A 15,475-nucleotide genomic window follows, 5' to 3' on the forward strand; every position below is an offset into this window, starting at 1 on the left:
TTTGAAGTGTAATCAATAGTATTGCAGCATCAAAAGAATATTGCATTTCGGATGTAGAGGGGTTTCTGTCTGTGAAATGTCGCTACTGTGGAGGAGAGCTTTCTTTATCTCTGAAATTGAGATGGCTCCTTCTGTTGTTGCTGCAATGAGGCAATGGATTTCAGAGTAAGCTCACAGTGCATGGGAGTACTGGGACCATTTTCAAATCGTAAATGAAAATCACCAGACTGGTGGTGAAGCACACTTGAAAACCAAGGCTTTTTAGAAAGTCATTTAGGAAAACTTCAACAGTATTCTAGCTTCTTTCCTCATGGTTACTAATAATTCTTCCAAAGGTAAAGCTGTTCTGTGTTTGAGTTGAATACCTGCATTCATCATAAAACTGTTAATTGAAGCATTTCACTGAACAGACATCACCTCAGGGCATTATGAGAAGGCCATTAAAATGCAAAAAGGATTTCATACTTGACCTTGTCTACCGGATGTTATATAACAATGATTTTCTCTCCTCCTCTGGATCTCAAATGAAACAAACGTTCAAGTGCCAGAGGAAGAGGAGCGGTTCGTATCTTGACACAAACGGACCTTCATCTCTGCGTTATTAGGGTTAAGGATTAATGACCTTTCATTTGTCTGACGCTTTTATCCAAAGTGACTCACATAGGTGCAATCAACCACGGAGATACAAACTCAGAACAGCAATTATCCTAGAAGTTCATTAGCTTTCATTAAACTAAACACGTCTAAGTGCAATATACAGAAATAAGAAGTTTGCTTTAGTGTAGTTTGGAATGGGATGTTAACACCATAAAAATGTCTTTATCTATTTCTGATTTTAAAAATGGGAGACGGTTCATAATAAAATAGACTGATGAACAACAACTACAACAACAACGATCAACGTTTTGGGATCATTCAGCAGTTAGGATTTGATTAGTTTATATCTAAGGTTATTCGGGTTAGGGTTAGGTGTTCTGTAGATTGTAACTGTTTCTGTATAGTATATTAACTCTATTCAATTCTAAATGTGTAAGTAGGATATATTTGGAATATGTCTGTTGAGTGCCCTTATTCTCAAAAACCTATAGCTTATCAAGGCGTTCAATTTCATATTTCTCTATTATTTTTTATGATTGTACTTGTATTTTTAAGGGGGCCCTATGATGCTGTTTCCAGGTTCATATTTGTATTTTGAGCCTCCACTGTGATGTGTTTACATGCTGTAATGTTCTGACTGTGCTGCTGCACCTCTTTTCACACTGTTTTTGAACAAAATGAATTAAATTGTTTTTGTTTTAAGATTTTAATTGCTAAGGTGCAGTTAAAACAAGTGGGTTTTCTGTCTCTGACGTAAAATATTTGCACTTTCTGCAGTCCTGATATCAATGGGGGGGGGCTCGTTTCACCATTTTGGAACCACGAGCAGCAGGAGTTTGTCTGTTGAGAGATAACTGGGTACCATAACTTGTTTTTTCCGGGATCAGAGCTCTATAAAGAGGGAAGATGTGACTCATACTTTATTAACTGTCAGTCCGAGGCTGAAGACTGTCCCTAATATTGTAAGCATCTCACAGCCAGGCCTCTACAGTCAGTAACAATTGAAAGTCACCTAGAAAAGGCTATGTCACTCATGACACCTGGCCCTGATGGGTCTCTAAGCAACAAGTGCTAATGCATGAAACGAAGGAAAGGAAACAGCATCCACCTAATTACGTGCTGGTGGAAATCTGTCTCTGTTGTGCTGAGGGAGATAAAAGGAGAGACATGTTAGACAGGAATAACCCATCATTTGTGTCAACATGTAATCTTTAGTTACAGCATTTATTTTTGATTTTGAGCTCTCCGTGCTGCGTTTGTTTGTGTCTCTGTGGGGAAAATGTAATAACATAAATGATACACAGAGCTCAGAGATGCATTCATCTGAAGATGTCTCTCTGACTTGATGCCTCTTCAACATCTAATTGAACTCTTCATGTTTGCATCGTAGGCGTTGTTCTCACAAGAGTTGCTAGGGAACATCTAATGGCAGCATTGATGGGAATTTAAACATATTCAGAAAGAAGTGCAAACCATTTTGTACTTTCACTTTTTCAACAGGCAACTTGTGAACTCATCAGAATACTTACAAAAATAGATACCTATAACATAAGGTCAACGTGCTGAATGATGTAAAGGTGACAGCTTCGGAGTATATAATACTCATAAAAAGTGCTTTTAACAAAATGGCACAAATCGCAAACTAAAAAACTACCTTTTTGGCAACAAAATATAACAGTTTAAGAGACACAAGAATGTAAAAAGTGTGATAATAACACAAGTTACGCATTTTACCAGTAAATAATAACTGATCGTGTGCGGTAAATATACATCCAGCTGTGTGAAATGTATGGTTTTCTGCTGGATGCTGTCTATCAGCTGGCTAAGCCTCTGATGTCACTGAATGAGCAGTGCGGGCTCGCAGTGCGCACCTCCGGGGACGCAGCGGTGGCACAGGCAGTGGATTTTCTGCTCGTCCACTTTAACCCAGAAACCCTTTGTTTCTGCCATATTCACAGTTTCTGGATTTCAATCAGTGTCTAAGCTTCTTATAAGAAACTCCTTATCTGTATTGCTGCATTTGCATGAACTTTATTTGGAGCAGAGAATAAGGTAAGGTGGTGTTTCACTTGTGCACTGGTGTCCTTGAGCGCAGGCTGTTGCGCGCGGTTTCGCTGGAGACATATTCTGTTCTAATAGAGACATTTGCTTCTTTTTTTTTTTGTGGTAGCGATCATCTGAAATTCAGCTTGTTTTGGAGAGATTTCTGTTTAAGTTGAACAGCCGGGTGCAGGCAGCGATCGGCACCATGGAGAGCAGCGTGGTGCACATCTTCAAAGAGGACAGGTGTCCCTCGGAGGACTGTTTTCCAAACTTCACCGATCTACCCGGCTCCTCAGACGTCTTCAACTACACCTCCAACGGCACCTGGGACGCTGAACCCGAGCCCATGTCGCCCATCATCCCCATCATAGTCGCGTTGTACTCCGTGGTGTTTGTGGTGGGCTTGGCGGGCAATTGTTTGGTGATGTATGTCATCATCAGGTGAGTTTTCCTCTCTGATATATGTCCGTTATTCAAGTCATGCCAAAAGCAATGCGAGTTGCACGCAAATTCACATTAACTGCTCAATTCATATGGCAATAACTTTTTTTTTTTTTTTGGATCAATTGCATCCTCTTATCATAAGAACTAATCTGATTTTAAGGGAAACAGTTACATCTTGAATGTATGGCCATATTGTCTTTCTGTGCATTGAATGACCACAATACCTTAAACAGTGTAAAAGCTTTGAAATCAATATTTCCTCTCAATGGTCTTTTCATTTTAAGTGTTGTTTGTCAACCTGATTACAGTTCAAAGACTTAATTAGGCAAGACATGATGACAACTCAGATATTTTTTTTCTCCCCATTAGTTCCCTTTGTGTCATTTTGACTGCAATCTGTTTTATAGGATAACGGCTTAGCACTAAACTCCATCTCAGAAATGGATTTCATTAACCTTGTTCACCTTTAAAGGCTTAAACGACTATCTTATCCTTTCAACCTCTTCATGTCTCCTTCTCACAACAGATACACCAAAATGAAAACAGCCACCAACATCTACATCTTCAACCTGGCTGTGGCCGACGCTCTGGTCACCACCACCATGCCTTTCCAGAGCACCGACTACCTGCTGAGCTCATGGCCATTTGGCGAGGTGGCGTGCAAAGTTTTCATCTCCATCGATTATTACAACATGTTCACCAGCATCTTCACCCTGACCATGATGAGCGTGGACCGCTACGTGGCCGTGTGCCACCCCATCAAGGCCCTGGACTTCCGCACGCCCGTCAAGGCCAAGATCATCAACGTGGTCATCTGGCTGCTGTCGTCTGCTGCCGGGATCCCCGCCATGATACTGGGCAGCACCAAGACCAATAACGGTACCTTGACCTTTATACATTCACACTCCTAGGACTCCACCTCTGATGTGATCCATTCGGCATTAAAATTAACCTAAAAATAATACACCCTGTTATATTATTAAATTGCATTCTTGTATTATAACAACAATTTTAAAACCTAAAGGTAGGCTATCTGTAGCCTCTGATTCAAGGTACCAATCAAAAGCCTGTTGGGCGCCTGTAATGGCGCCACATTCCCTTTGAACGTGCATCATTGGTGTATCGAGTATTAAAGGTAGGGTAGGTAAGAATAGAGAAACCAGCTCGAGTGCGCTAGAAATTGAAAGTACACAACCAGCTAAAATGATTGGTCGTGCTTTTTACAGCACCACGGTTTCCACAGATGACATTTTTTAATGGATTTTTTGTCAAAGCACTTTGCTATCAGGATGTTAAGAGCATTCCATGGAATATAACAAAAAGTGTATCTCGAGCCGGTTTCTCAAACTTACCTACCCCACCTTTAAGAGCATTCCATGGAATATAACAAAAAGTGTTTCTGAAGTGAATTATCTACCCTACCTTTAAGCCACATTTGTAAACTTTTTTTCCCATCTACATATTTTAAGTGGGAAAAAAATGTGAGTCATTTTAAACATTGACATTAAGTTATCAGAGGAAGAAGTTTCACGAATGTTAGCAATAGCTTAGCAATAGGTTTAGCAATAGCTTAGCAATAGGTTTAGCAATAGCTTAGCAATAGCTTACCAATAGCTTAGCAACGCAAGGGGAAACACAGATTTTGAATTCTGAACGTTGATTAGAAACTGATTATAATCCAGGTACATTGCTTTGGAGAGGAGACCTCTTTAGTTAATTTACTCTTAATGTAAAACATGTCTATATCTTAAGTAATCAGAGGAACGAGCTTGACAAACATTAGCGGTTTGCTCGCAGCCAATAAAGCCAACATATGCGGTTCCATTATTGGCGGAATACTAATATTTAACTTGTAACAGCTTTCAATTGTGTTTTTAATGGTTAAAATCCTCATTCATCTTTGAATAGACTCAGCTTCCTGTGAAATCCTCCCTGACTGCTATGGTGTGGTTATGCGTTGAAGATAACCAACCCTATGATCCCTATCTACTTCACCACACCACCAACCCCTAGGCTCTTACGGGCAGATAATGACATAGTGTGTGTTGATAGAAGTTATAAGCCTTTCTGCTCATCTCTCTCTGGTTCAGTCCCTCCCTGCTAAGTAGACAAAAGATCTATCAGCTGCAAAAGGGCTCTAACAAGCCATTTCAAACTTCAAGCCCCACTTCATAGCACCAACCGTTCCTTAAATATCTCAATTAGATGCAGCAAGTATCCTTCTTTCCTGAAGAGGATGTTCTGTAGGTTTGATGAGATCCTGCATTGCATCTTTCTGAATAGATGAAGCAATTATAGACATTATAGGTCCTTCTAGTTAATAGAGCTCAAAGGAGGCATTTTTTTCCAGCAAAAGTTTGATAGATCGTGCACGATTATAAAGCTCAATGCACTATGAGACTGGGTGACGAACCGGATTCTGGCTGAGTACTCTTTGTCTTTTTGGTTTCCTCTGAATTTGGGGTTAGGTTTATTATGGCTTTTCTTTGTGTTTGACTGGTAAAACTGTTGTTCTGGGACTAACAGGGACTACAGAGTGTGCCCTGCAGTTCCCTGAACCCTACAGCTACTGGGACACCCTGATGAAGATCTGCGTCTTCATCTTTGGCTTCGTGGCACCCGTCATCATCATCACCGTCTGCTACACGCTGATGGTGCTGCGTCTGAAGAGCGTGCGCCTGCTGTCGGGCTCACGAGAGAAGGACCGTAACCTCCGCCGGATCACGCGCCTGGTCCTGGTGGTGGTCGCCGTCTTCGTGGTGTGCTGGACGCCCATCCACATCTTCATCTTAGTCAAGGCGTTGTCTGGCAACGTTCCCGAGACCACCGCCGTCATGGCCGCCTACTTCTTCTGTGTGGCGCTGGGCTACACCAACAGCAGCCTCAACCCCATCCTCTACGCCTTCCTGGACGAGAACTTCAAGAGGTGCTTCAGGGACTTCTGCTGCCCCGGAGTCAAAGGACACGGAGACTCTCATGGGGTGAGTCGGGTGAGGAGCACCCTGCGGGACCACTCGTGTCCCACAGAGGCCCGGGGGGGTGGGAGGCAGGCCCGGCCCGTATGACTAGCCATGGACACGTCCTTCATGCCCTGTCAGAGCTGGGAGGACTCCAACGACCTGCCGACTCAAGTCACCACTGCCATCTGAGGGAGGGGCTAAAGCCAGGGCTAGCTTTTATTTATTTATCCAGCATGATGCTCAGATACTCGACAGCCAGGTTTACTTAAAGGTCAAGTGTGTAGGTTTTAGTGTCATAGTGTCATAAACCCAACTATTCGTAAGTATGTTGGCACTTCTGGTTCCCTCATCTTGGGACTTCTGGCGATTTCATTTACGCTTCAACAATTATAAATCTAGTGTTACTGCAAGTCGACCGCTGATCATTTACTACATTTACAACTTAATTGACTATTTACTACATGATAGCAATTCTTATTACTATATGTAACAGTGACAATGATTGTGCTTGGGGCTAAGGGCTACACACAGGGCAGAGAAGTGAAAAAGTAGTGAGACATTTTTCTTTTAAAGTTTGTTTTTCCGTGGGATCTGTTGACATTTAGAAAAATAAAGATTGTTGGAACAATCATTTAAAATGTACTTTAGGTTTAAGACTTTGAGACCGTGATTGTGAAGTGTAGTTAATGCCTCTGGAGTCACAACCCAGATAATAAATCTAATATTTTGAAATGCATAAAATGTACAAAGCTGAAATCCAGAAAAGAAAAGAAAAGTGTCATTATTGTTCATATTGTTGGTATGAACAATGAACATATGATTAAGATGAGACAAACCAAAAAATATTTATTATTATGTAGCTTGACCAGATTTTGTTCACCTTACTTGGTAAGTCAACTAGTGCTTTGTGAACAAAATTTAAAAAAGAAATCAGCCCTAATTATTTCGGGAACAAACTGCATTATGGGCATTGTTTTTAACTGATTGTTTATTTTTGTGAATTGTATTTTTGATGCTGTAAAAATGTGTGAATAGTCTATATATCATTGGCAGTGAACCCATGAAAAATATATAGGGAGGCTGTGGCTCAGTGGGTAGTGTGATGGACTTCGAATCAGGGGGTAGCAAGTTTGAGTCCCACTGTAGTCAGCATGTCATTGTGTCCCTGGGCAAGACACTTCACCCCAAATTGCGACTGTGGGGATTGTCCACAGTACTGAATGTATGTAAGTCGCTTTGGATAACAGCGTCTAACAAAATGACATGTAATATAGTAATCTCTCAGGGATCATCCTGTGTAATTCACCACTAGAACGTACTACATTAAGTATTTTCCTGATGGCTGACTTTGATGAGGCTTTGGTCTCAAAGCTATGTGCACAGTTTGTTCTTTGAAGCCATTTTAACAAACTACAATTACATCTGACATGGATCCACACCTTTTATTCCAGGCAGTAGGTGTTGGTTGTATACATTGTTACGTCAACCTGGTCTGTTCACACCTTGTCTGAAATACTAGTTATTGGAAAAACTGGGTTACAGCGCTCCAAGGAAACAGCTCACATGACAACCACATGTATCAATCCAACATGCCTTTTGGTGTTTAATGCAATTCAATGTTCATACTGTAAATAACAATGAACTCATTAGTTTATTGTCTTGGAAATGTACATGTAACTGATTACTGTCGTTGTTTCCTGAATTATTTTAGCTTTCATATGAGTCACTAGATCAAATCAAATCATGCTTGTGATGGTTTTTCTTAATGAAGAGCAACCTATTAATATATGTATCTGTCTAAATCTGATAGGGTAGTTATCGCAGAACATCTTTTGTTGTGCCTTTTTATGTGTGCCTTATATTAATTGGCCTCTGAACTCAGATATTTTGCTTATTTTTAAAAGATCAGCAATTAGCCACATCCATTTTTGTGCTGCCTTTCTTTCCCTTTAATGATATGAAAGTATGTTGTGGTATAAACGTACTGCTTTTAATTATTGTAGCACTAGAAGTCCTGAGGACCCCTGGTATGTATTTCTTATCTATTCCTCAAATACTGTATTTTAAACAATAGAAAATATTGTTTTCCTTTTCAAATGATCAGCCCAGGTCTGAGCACCACATACTGTATGTATAATGTGCTGCTGCATTATAAATTGACTGTATCTGTTGGATATGTTGCTGTATCTTTTAGCTTTAAATATCAAAACATGCTCCATGTGTCACATTAAAGCGGTGAAAAGTGAGTTTGCTTCATTTAAAGATCAATATCAAAGTGTATCCTCTGTGTTCACTTCAACTCAACCCAAAGTAGGTGTTTCCTTTTTTCGTTGGTGGCCATGCGCTAAATTGCGTTATGACCTTATAGATATATACAGTCTATGGTTGCTGCCCATTTGGTTTGAAAAAAATTGTATTGCTATGTTCATGTTGATAGCATTTAGTGTCATGTCTAATTACAGAATCATTTGGTAGTTAGGGAAGAATAGCGTATAACTGCAGAATATTTTCAATCTAATACAGACATTTGTATTTAATATCTAATTATGATCTTGTAAATGGTGTCTAATTGTGCATTAGTATGACCTGTTTGGTTTCTATGAAGTTTATTTTGGGTCTATTGGGACTATGCTCCAGCTGAAACACTACTCATGTATTATATTTGATAATACTGTAGTTACAATACTTGTGCTAATACCAGTACTGCTATATAATTATTACTGACACGCCTGCTTTCTCCTGCCGCTACTTCCACTACGCCTCGCTTTTGCTAGTTTGAGGCTTCCGCTTTTTAAAATTGTGGATATAATTGGAAAGGACAAAGGTTTTTCCTAGTGGTGTGTAGAGGGATTCTCAGAAATTTGAGAGGCAAATTAAATCAGTCAGTTCCTGTGTGCATTGATTATGCTTTCAGCCATAATGACCAAGATTACTGCAGTTTTCTGTCTGTCAAGGTCTGTGTGCATTGGGAAGCCATTACATAGCCAGGTTCAGAAATACGCTCCTGTGCCTAATTAGCCTCTAATAGACTTTATCGTTCAGGGGAAAACCGTCAATCACTGCAGCTGCATAAAGCACATCCTAAAACAATGATTGACAAAAACAGAATTTGAACATGCATGTGCTATTACTTGTTTATGTATTTACTGGTTTTCAAAATACATAAATTGAGAACAGGTCTAAGGTTGCCAGTTTGGCTTTTGTTGATACATATACATTTACAAACAGGCGGTTCATAAATTAACTAAAATAAATGATCCATGACACACAGTGAAGTCTACATATAGTAACCCTCTTAATCATGAAACCATTTTGATTTAAAAAAAACACTAATACTTTTATGATTACCTTTGTTTGCTACCAAATCATATTTACATTCAGATGGGGTTATATTCCTATAGATGTAAGAAATACTCAGACCTCACACTTAAGTACAATTTGCAGTACAGAAGACTCCTGCATTTAAAATCTTCCTTAGGTAAAAGTACAAAAGTATTAGTAAAAAAATATATTTAAAGTACCAAAAGTGTTATAGCCCCTTTCAGAATAATGTATATCAACATACCGGATTATGAATATTGAAGCATTATTGGGTTTATCACTGATGTCAAATGTTGAGCTAATTTAAAATACTTTGTATACTGATCCTGGAAATATTAACCTATTATGTCATCATTTATTAGTTGATGTATCTATTGTATTGCTAATAATCCAAGTCTTTAAAGTCACAAAAGTTTTCAGATAAATGTAGTGGAGTAAAGTTAGGTCAACAATATAATTAAAAGCTGTATTCAATCCCTCTGTATCTGCAGTGTGGAGGTTTAACAAAGACTAGTGCATCTGCGGGGACAATGGGTTTTCACTACAGCTCATGTTCAGCTATTCGCCACACGGGGGCAGGCGTGTTTGGAGAAAATACCTCATCTCATTCGCCACAACCTTTCACACCAACCAATAGGAACCGTTTGCGTCTGAACCGTTACTTCCGGGTGTAAGTCCGTTTTCATTTGATGATTCTTTGTATTTCATCTAAATAAAGCTACGAAATAAAGCTACAAAACGTTTAGAAAATGAACCGAATATTTGGACGTGGAAAGCCGAAGTCGCCTACTCCAAATCTGTCGGACTGTATCGGAAATGTGAGTCTCTGTTTTGTTGTTTACAACCTCAGGTGCCATTACTGAGCTAACACTGCTAACATGCTTCGGTTAATAAACACCTGCCCCACTACCAGCAATATAAATACCCCCTCGCTTTTATTTTTCATTCTGGTTTAGACTGTGAAATAGGTATATATTTGTTAACCAACAGCCGTCAATTATTTTCCTTTGCTCATGCTTTTACACCTCTAGCTTTCTTATCCTTATATATTCCAGGGTCTTGATTGTGAAATGAGAGCTATCAATTCAGGTTAATGGGGTTTATTAGCATGACATTTGACATGTGTTTCCTAAGCAAATACAATTATGAAATTCAAAGGCAGCGCAAATAACATTTATTTATTTATATAATTTATAACTCAAGCAAAATGACAACAAATAATAATAACAAATACAGTGAAATACATTTCAATCAATGAAAGAACCAAAACAAGTGATTTACAATATTAGTTGTTAGAATAAACGAGATGATAATATAACTAAATCAAATTAAAAAAATTATATGTATATTTATTTATATTGTTTGGGTCGGGGGAATGTCTAAAGTTAAGAAAAAATCGTCTTGCCCACAACTTTGAGGTGGTTTCAAGGTATTTATCATAATAGGCTACGAGCTTTAGGTGTTTGAAACATATTGACCTAGAGAAAAATACACTAAATGTAAGAAAAATATTGATGCAAACATATTACTCTTTGCATCTCTCCTTGATTTGCCAAATTAAGAGATTATTGAGTTTGGGAACATAGTAGCCTATGCTGTTTATGCGCTTTCTGTCTCCCTTTCTGTTCTCCACATGCAGCACACAGACCGGGTATTAAGGCTGTGTGTTTGTTCTGCAAGGAGGCTGCAAATCAATACTCCTCTAATCAACCCCCTCTTTTCTGCAGGTTGATGCAAGATCAGAGTCCATAGAGAAGAAGATTGGCAGACTAGACGTTGAGCTTGTGAAGTACAAAGATCAGATGAAGAAGATGAGAGACGGGCCCTCGAAGGTATCACAAACACAACAAGTAAACCACAGGAATTATGAAGATTACAAGAGTATTTTCAGGTTAATGCAACATGATAGGGCTGCTCGATTATGGCAAAAATCATAATCTCGATTATTTGGGTCAATAATTGTAATTGCGATTATGTAAATTCTATTATTCATTGACTTTGAAAACATCCATTAATTGGAGAAAAAAAATGTTAACAGTATGTTTGTAACAGTTGATTACCCTGAACTTTAAGTATAATTCAACTGAAAAACCCCAAAAAAAAATAAATAAATAAATAAAAAAATCGTTTTATTTCGATTACGTTGTTTTCGTAATCATTGCAAGCCATAATCGTAATCTCGATTAAAATACGATTAATTGAGCAGCCCTACAACATGATTCATTTTTTTTTTAATACAGAACATGGTCAAACAGAAGGCTTTGAGAGTCCTGAAGCAGAAGAGAATGTGAGTCCACTGCACAGTTTATACCCTAAGATGTATACATAAATAAGTACTGTATCAATATGTTTCTGTATGGAAATGCCATATATGTCAATACTATAATTCATAAGTTGTGTCACCATTACAGGGTTACTTTTCAGTTTCCTTGGTTATGATTCATGATGAATACAGTTATGGGCTTCATTCTTCATTAAAAAATGCTTGCATGTTACAAATATTAGCCAATATATGGCCACTCAAATGTCTATCTATTGCAGCCTTAAAAAATCCAGTATTGGAATGTCTCTACTTAGAATAATATGAAGTGCTCATTGTTTTAAAACTCACCTTTGTTTGTTTTACGCAGGTATGAAGGTCAAAGAGAGCAGCTGGCTCAGCAGTCTTTCAACATGGAGCAGACAAACTACACCATCCAGACATTAAAGGACACCAAAACAACCGTAAGAGCCAAACGACTTGATAAGCAAACTTAGTCATATGTGTTAAGTAAGGGATGAAACGTTGTCATGCCAAACAGTCCTCTCGTGCTGTCTTAGATACCTAAGGAGTGCCTGAGACAAGAAATCTCACATATTCAGATTCAGACGTTTCTTCATCTTTTTCCATGTGTCTCTACCTGAAAAAGACACATAACTGATTCTATTCCAGGGCTAATAATGTCCTTTTTACCAATGACAAAATATAAACCTTGTGCAATGTATTTTCTGTTTACAGGTGGAGGCCATGAAGATCGGTGCAAAGGAAATGAAAAGAGCTTACCAGGACGTCAAAGTTGATCAAATCGATGTGGGTTTACCGCTAAACTGTTTGTGTTATAATTCAATAATAGGTACACTGAACATCAATGCTAACAAAGGATCATCTATTTTCTCTATTTGTGCCTCAGAATGTCCTAAACTATGTCAAGACGTACCCTTGTTTCATTCAGAGGTATGATACATATTGAGTGACCATGTGTGTTTGATATTTCAGGATCTACAGGACCAACTGGGGGACATGATGGAGGATGCCAGCGAGGTCCAAGAGGCGCTGAGCCGCAGCTACGGCACTCCAGATATAGACGAGGATGATCTTGAAGCAGGTATACCTGACATGTTTGTTTTTTATTTAGTCTCTGGGCCCACGCCATTTTGATGCTGCTAGTTTAATAAAGAAACAACTAATGGTTCTTTCTAAGCTTTTCAAAATAGAACACAAAATACTTTAAAAATTCTGAAACAAGAATCAGAAACAGGTTTATTACCAGATAGGTTTATACGTACGAGGAATTTGACTTGATTTAACCAGAATTAAAAACACAGGTAGAGAACTGTAGAATGTAACTATTGTTCACGCTCACAGGCAAACATGAAAGTAATTGACTGTAGATCTGCACAATTTGGGAAAAATGACTCATCGTGATAATTTTCACTGGTATTCCAATTGCGATATGATATTCATGATATTTAAGGGAATGATCATTTTGCATCATTATTCTCAATATCATTGAAAAACATATTTAGATAACTTTTTAAGAGGATCTGTAGCAAACAAAAAGAGGATTTGTAGCACCTCTGCAGCACCACGATACTTTAGATTTAAATGTGATTCTTATGACATATTTAGAATTTAACAAATATTGTTCCTCCTGCGATTTGAATATTGCACCAGTCCATGTTGCAATTGCTATACGTTTGCGATTAATGGTGCAGCCCTTATTGATTGATACAAATAGTCTGTCATATTCACTCTTTTAACAATTGAGAAAAATCTAGTGGTGGAAAATCTGTTGTTGGGATGCGAGCTTGGCCAAACCTGCTACAGCGCGTGCAGTACTGTGTTGATGGTGTGACTGTGTTTCAGAGCTGGACGCGCTGGGCGACGAGCTGCTGCTGGACGACGACAGCTCGTACCTGGAGGATGCCTCGGCCTCCCCATCCATCCCCGAGGGAATGCCCAGCGACGCCAAGAAAAACAAGGTAACAGTATTCAGAAGATCGTGGTCACTAACACTTTATAATGAAGGCACCAAGTGGAGAATTACAGAATAAAGAATGCATGGAAGTGAAATAAAAATAAAGATTTGCATGCGTCACGTTTACAACATAATGTGTGTTTCCTAAAGTAAAAATGGTCATGCAGTTAACGGGCTATAATGTGTGAGACTGTTGGAATCATATTCAGTGTTTTGCTCCACTAAAAATGATCAATAAAAAGAGCAAGTCCAAATAAAAACGAGCTCAATATAACCCGAATGATGACTGTATGCATGCCACATTTTCACTTTGAGCAAACAAGATGAACTTGTTATTAGATTGGTCTTTTAAGCTGTTGGGGGCCTCGGATAACCTCTGTTTTTTAAGTGTTTTGTTTTTGTCATTTCAGGACGGCGTTCTGGTGGATGAGTTCGGCCTGCCACAGATTCCTGCCTCGTAAACAAGGGATGGATTAAAGCAACTGCACTTCAACTGAAAACACTTTTATAAGAGTAACATTTATACATGCAAAAGGTTTGACCTGAGAACATTACAATTTTGAAGCCATCCGTGTATTGGGTTGTGTATTTTTAACACTACCGTGCTAGCATGTGGCCTTGTGTGACCTTTTTTTAAAAACATGATTCCCCTTTCGTTTGTTTTCGTCCTCCTGTCTAGCACTTATCCATCAGTCTCGTCCATCACCAGTATTACCAAGCTCATTTTTATTTGTCTCAATTGTGTTCTTGTTTTGTGTGTTGTTCGGTCATCACTGTTATGTTTTAGTTTTGTCTTGCAAGTGGAGATTATTCTATTATTTTAAACATGCAAATTAAATTATGTGTTTTAACTTACCACTGCATTCTTTGGTTAATTATTTTTCAACCAGGACACCAAATCATTGCATTTAACATCTTTAAGTCACTGTGAAGATGCGAGGCACTTGTATACATATTAAAGTGCTTTTTCCTTTATAAATACGCTACTCAAGTACAGATTTTAGGTACCTGTACTTTACCGAAGTATTTCCATTTTATAACACTTTATACTTCTACTCTATTACATTTTGGAACCAAATGTTGTATCTACTCCACTGTATTTATTTTACAGATGTATTTACTAGTTTCTTATAAATCCAGATTTTGACACACTATACTTCGGAAAAACATTATTTGGTATAGATTAATCCATCCAGTATTATATTTAAGTGACTAGAAAAAGAGATGTCTATAAACATAAAGCCAACCATATTACAGAGAGACATTACAAACAACTTTGTACATACTTTCCTAAAAAGGTCTCTTTTTGATGTTAACTCAATGTGTAAAAATGTTGAAAACGTCTTAATCCAATTCTCTATTATTCAATACATCAGGGCCGGCCCTAGACTTTTGGGGGCCCTAAGCGAGCTTTGGCTTGGGCGCCCCCCTCACTCTAGCGCGTTCTCACTACACACAACACGGAACCAACTTTTGTCTTATGATGTTAACATAAGCACACATATTGTATAAATAACCATGTAAACACCTTGGACCTAACCTCCTCTAGGGGGGTCCTCACCTCCTATAGGGGGGTCCGGGGGCAAGCTCCTCCGGGAAGATTTTTTTTAAAATATTGAAGTTAAAGCATCAATCTGTTGCACTTTGAGAGCAACATGAAGATATCTATGGATACATCTCTCAACACCCATGTGAAACAGAACTGTAAACAGATTTTTCTTTATGGACATTTTACAAATCACTGCCCTTTCAAACTGTATTCTTGTTTTACTGTCACCAGCTTGATCGATGGAGTTGGCTTCTAGGGTGCAGTGACGCGTCCCAAAACCCTTTATAATCTATCGATTAGATTTTATGATTCGAACATTATAA

At 38.5% G+C, this 15,475-nt stretch overlaps 3 protein-coding genes across 3 annotated transcripts; all 3 read left to right on the forward strand.

The window, feature by feature from the left end:
* Positions 1–2,829: 2,829 nt before the first annotated feature.
* LOC104962919 (kappa-type opioid receptor-like) lies at positions 2,830–3,261 on the forward strand. Its single transcript, XM_010791431.1, has one exon. The coding sequence runs from the start codon at positions 2,846–2,848 to the stop codon at positions 3,083–3,085; it is 240 nt and encodes a 79-aa protein (XP_010789733.1). The 5' UTR covers positions 2,830–2,845; the 3' UTR covers positions 3,086–3,261.
* On the forward strand, positions 3,020–6,635 carry LOC104962918 (kappa-type opioid receptor). The gene is made up of 4 exons (XM_010791430.1): positions 3,020–3,081; positions 3,611–3,963; positions 5,368–5,391; positions 5,620–6,635. Exons 1-4 carry the CDS (start codon positions 3,065–3,067, stop codon positions 6,147–6,149), a joined length of 924 nt encoding a protein of 307 aa, XP_010789732.1. The 5' UTR covers positions 3,020–3,064; the 3' UTR covers positions 6,150–6,635.
* Positions 6,636–10,012: 3,377 nt separating this feature from the next.
* On the forward strand, positions 10,013–14,968 carry chmp5a (charged multivesicular body protein 5a). Its single transcript, XM_010791432.1, has 8 exons — positions 10,013–10,183; positions 11,093–11,197; positions 11,606–11,652; positions 11,996–12,089; positions 12,364–12,435; positions 12,622–12,730; positions 13,492–13,607; positions 14,014–14,968. Exons 1-8 carry the CDS (start codon positions 10,115–10,117, stop codon positions 14,062–14,064), a joined length of 663 nt encoding a protein of 220 aa, XP_010789734.1. The 5' UTR covers positions 10,013–10,114; the 3' UTR covers positions 14,065–14,968.
* Positions 14,969–15,475: the final 507 nt, after the last annotated feature.

This window comes from Notothenia coriiceps, unplaced genomic scaffold, assembly GCF_000735185.1.
Source record: "Notothenia coriiceps isolate Sejong01 unplaced genomic scaffold, NC01 NC01_scaffold00035455, whole genome shotgun sequence".
NCBI classification, from domain to species: domain Eukaryota; kingdom Metazoa; phylum Chordata; class Actinopteri; order Perciformes; family Nototheniidae; genus Notothenia; species Notothenia coriiceps.

Bases quoted from the DNA above. Each gene is read 5' to 3' on its own strand.
- LOC104962918 (XM_010791430.1), top strand. The intron at 3,964-5,367 runs GTACCTTGACCT...CTTTCTGAATAG, and splicing joins CAGCACCAAGACCAATAACG to ATGAAGCAATTATAGACATT. The intron at 5,392-5,619 runs GTCCTTCTAGTT...CAGGGACTACAG, and splicing joins AGCAATTATAGACATTATAG to AGTGTGCCCTGCAGTTCCCT.
- LOC104962919 (XM_010791431.1), top strand. From the start codon at position 2,846: ATGGAGAGCAGCGTGGTGCACATCTTCAAAGAGGACAGGTGTCCCTCG.
- chmp5a (XM_010791432.1), top strand. From the start codon at position 10,115: ATGAACCGAATATTTGGACGTGGAAAGCCGAAGTCGCCTACTCCAAAT. The intron at 11,198-11,605 runs GTATCACAAACA...TTTTTAATACAG, and splicing joins TGAGAGACGGGCCCTCGAAG to AACATGGTCAAACAGAAGGC. The intron at 12,436-12,621 runs GTGGGTTTACCG...TTGATATTTCAG, and splicing joins TCAAAGTTGATCAAATCGAT to GATCTACAGGACCAACTGGG.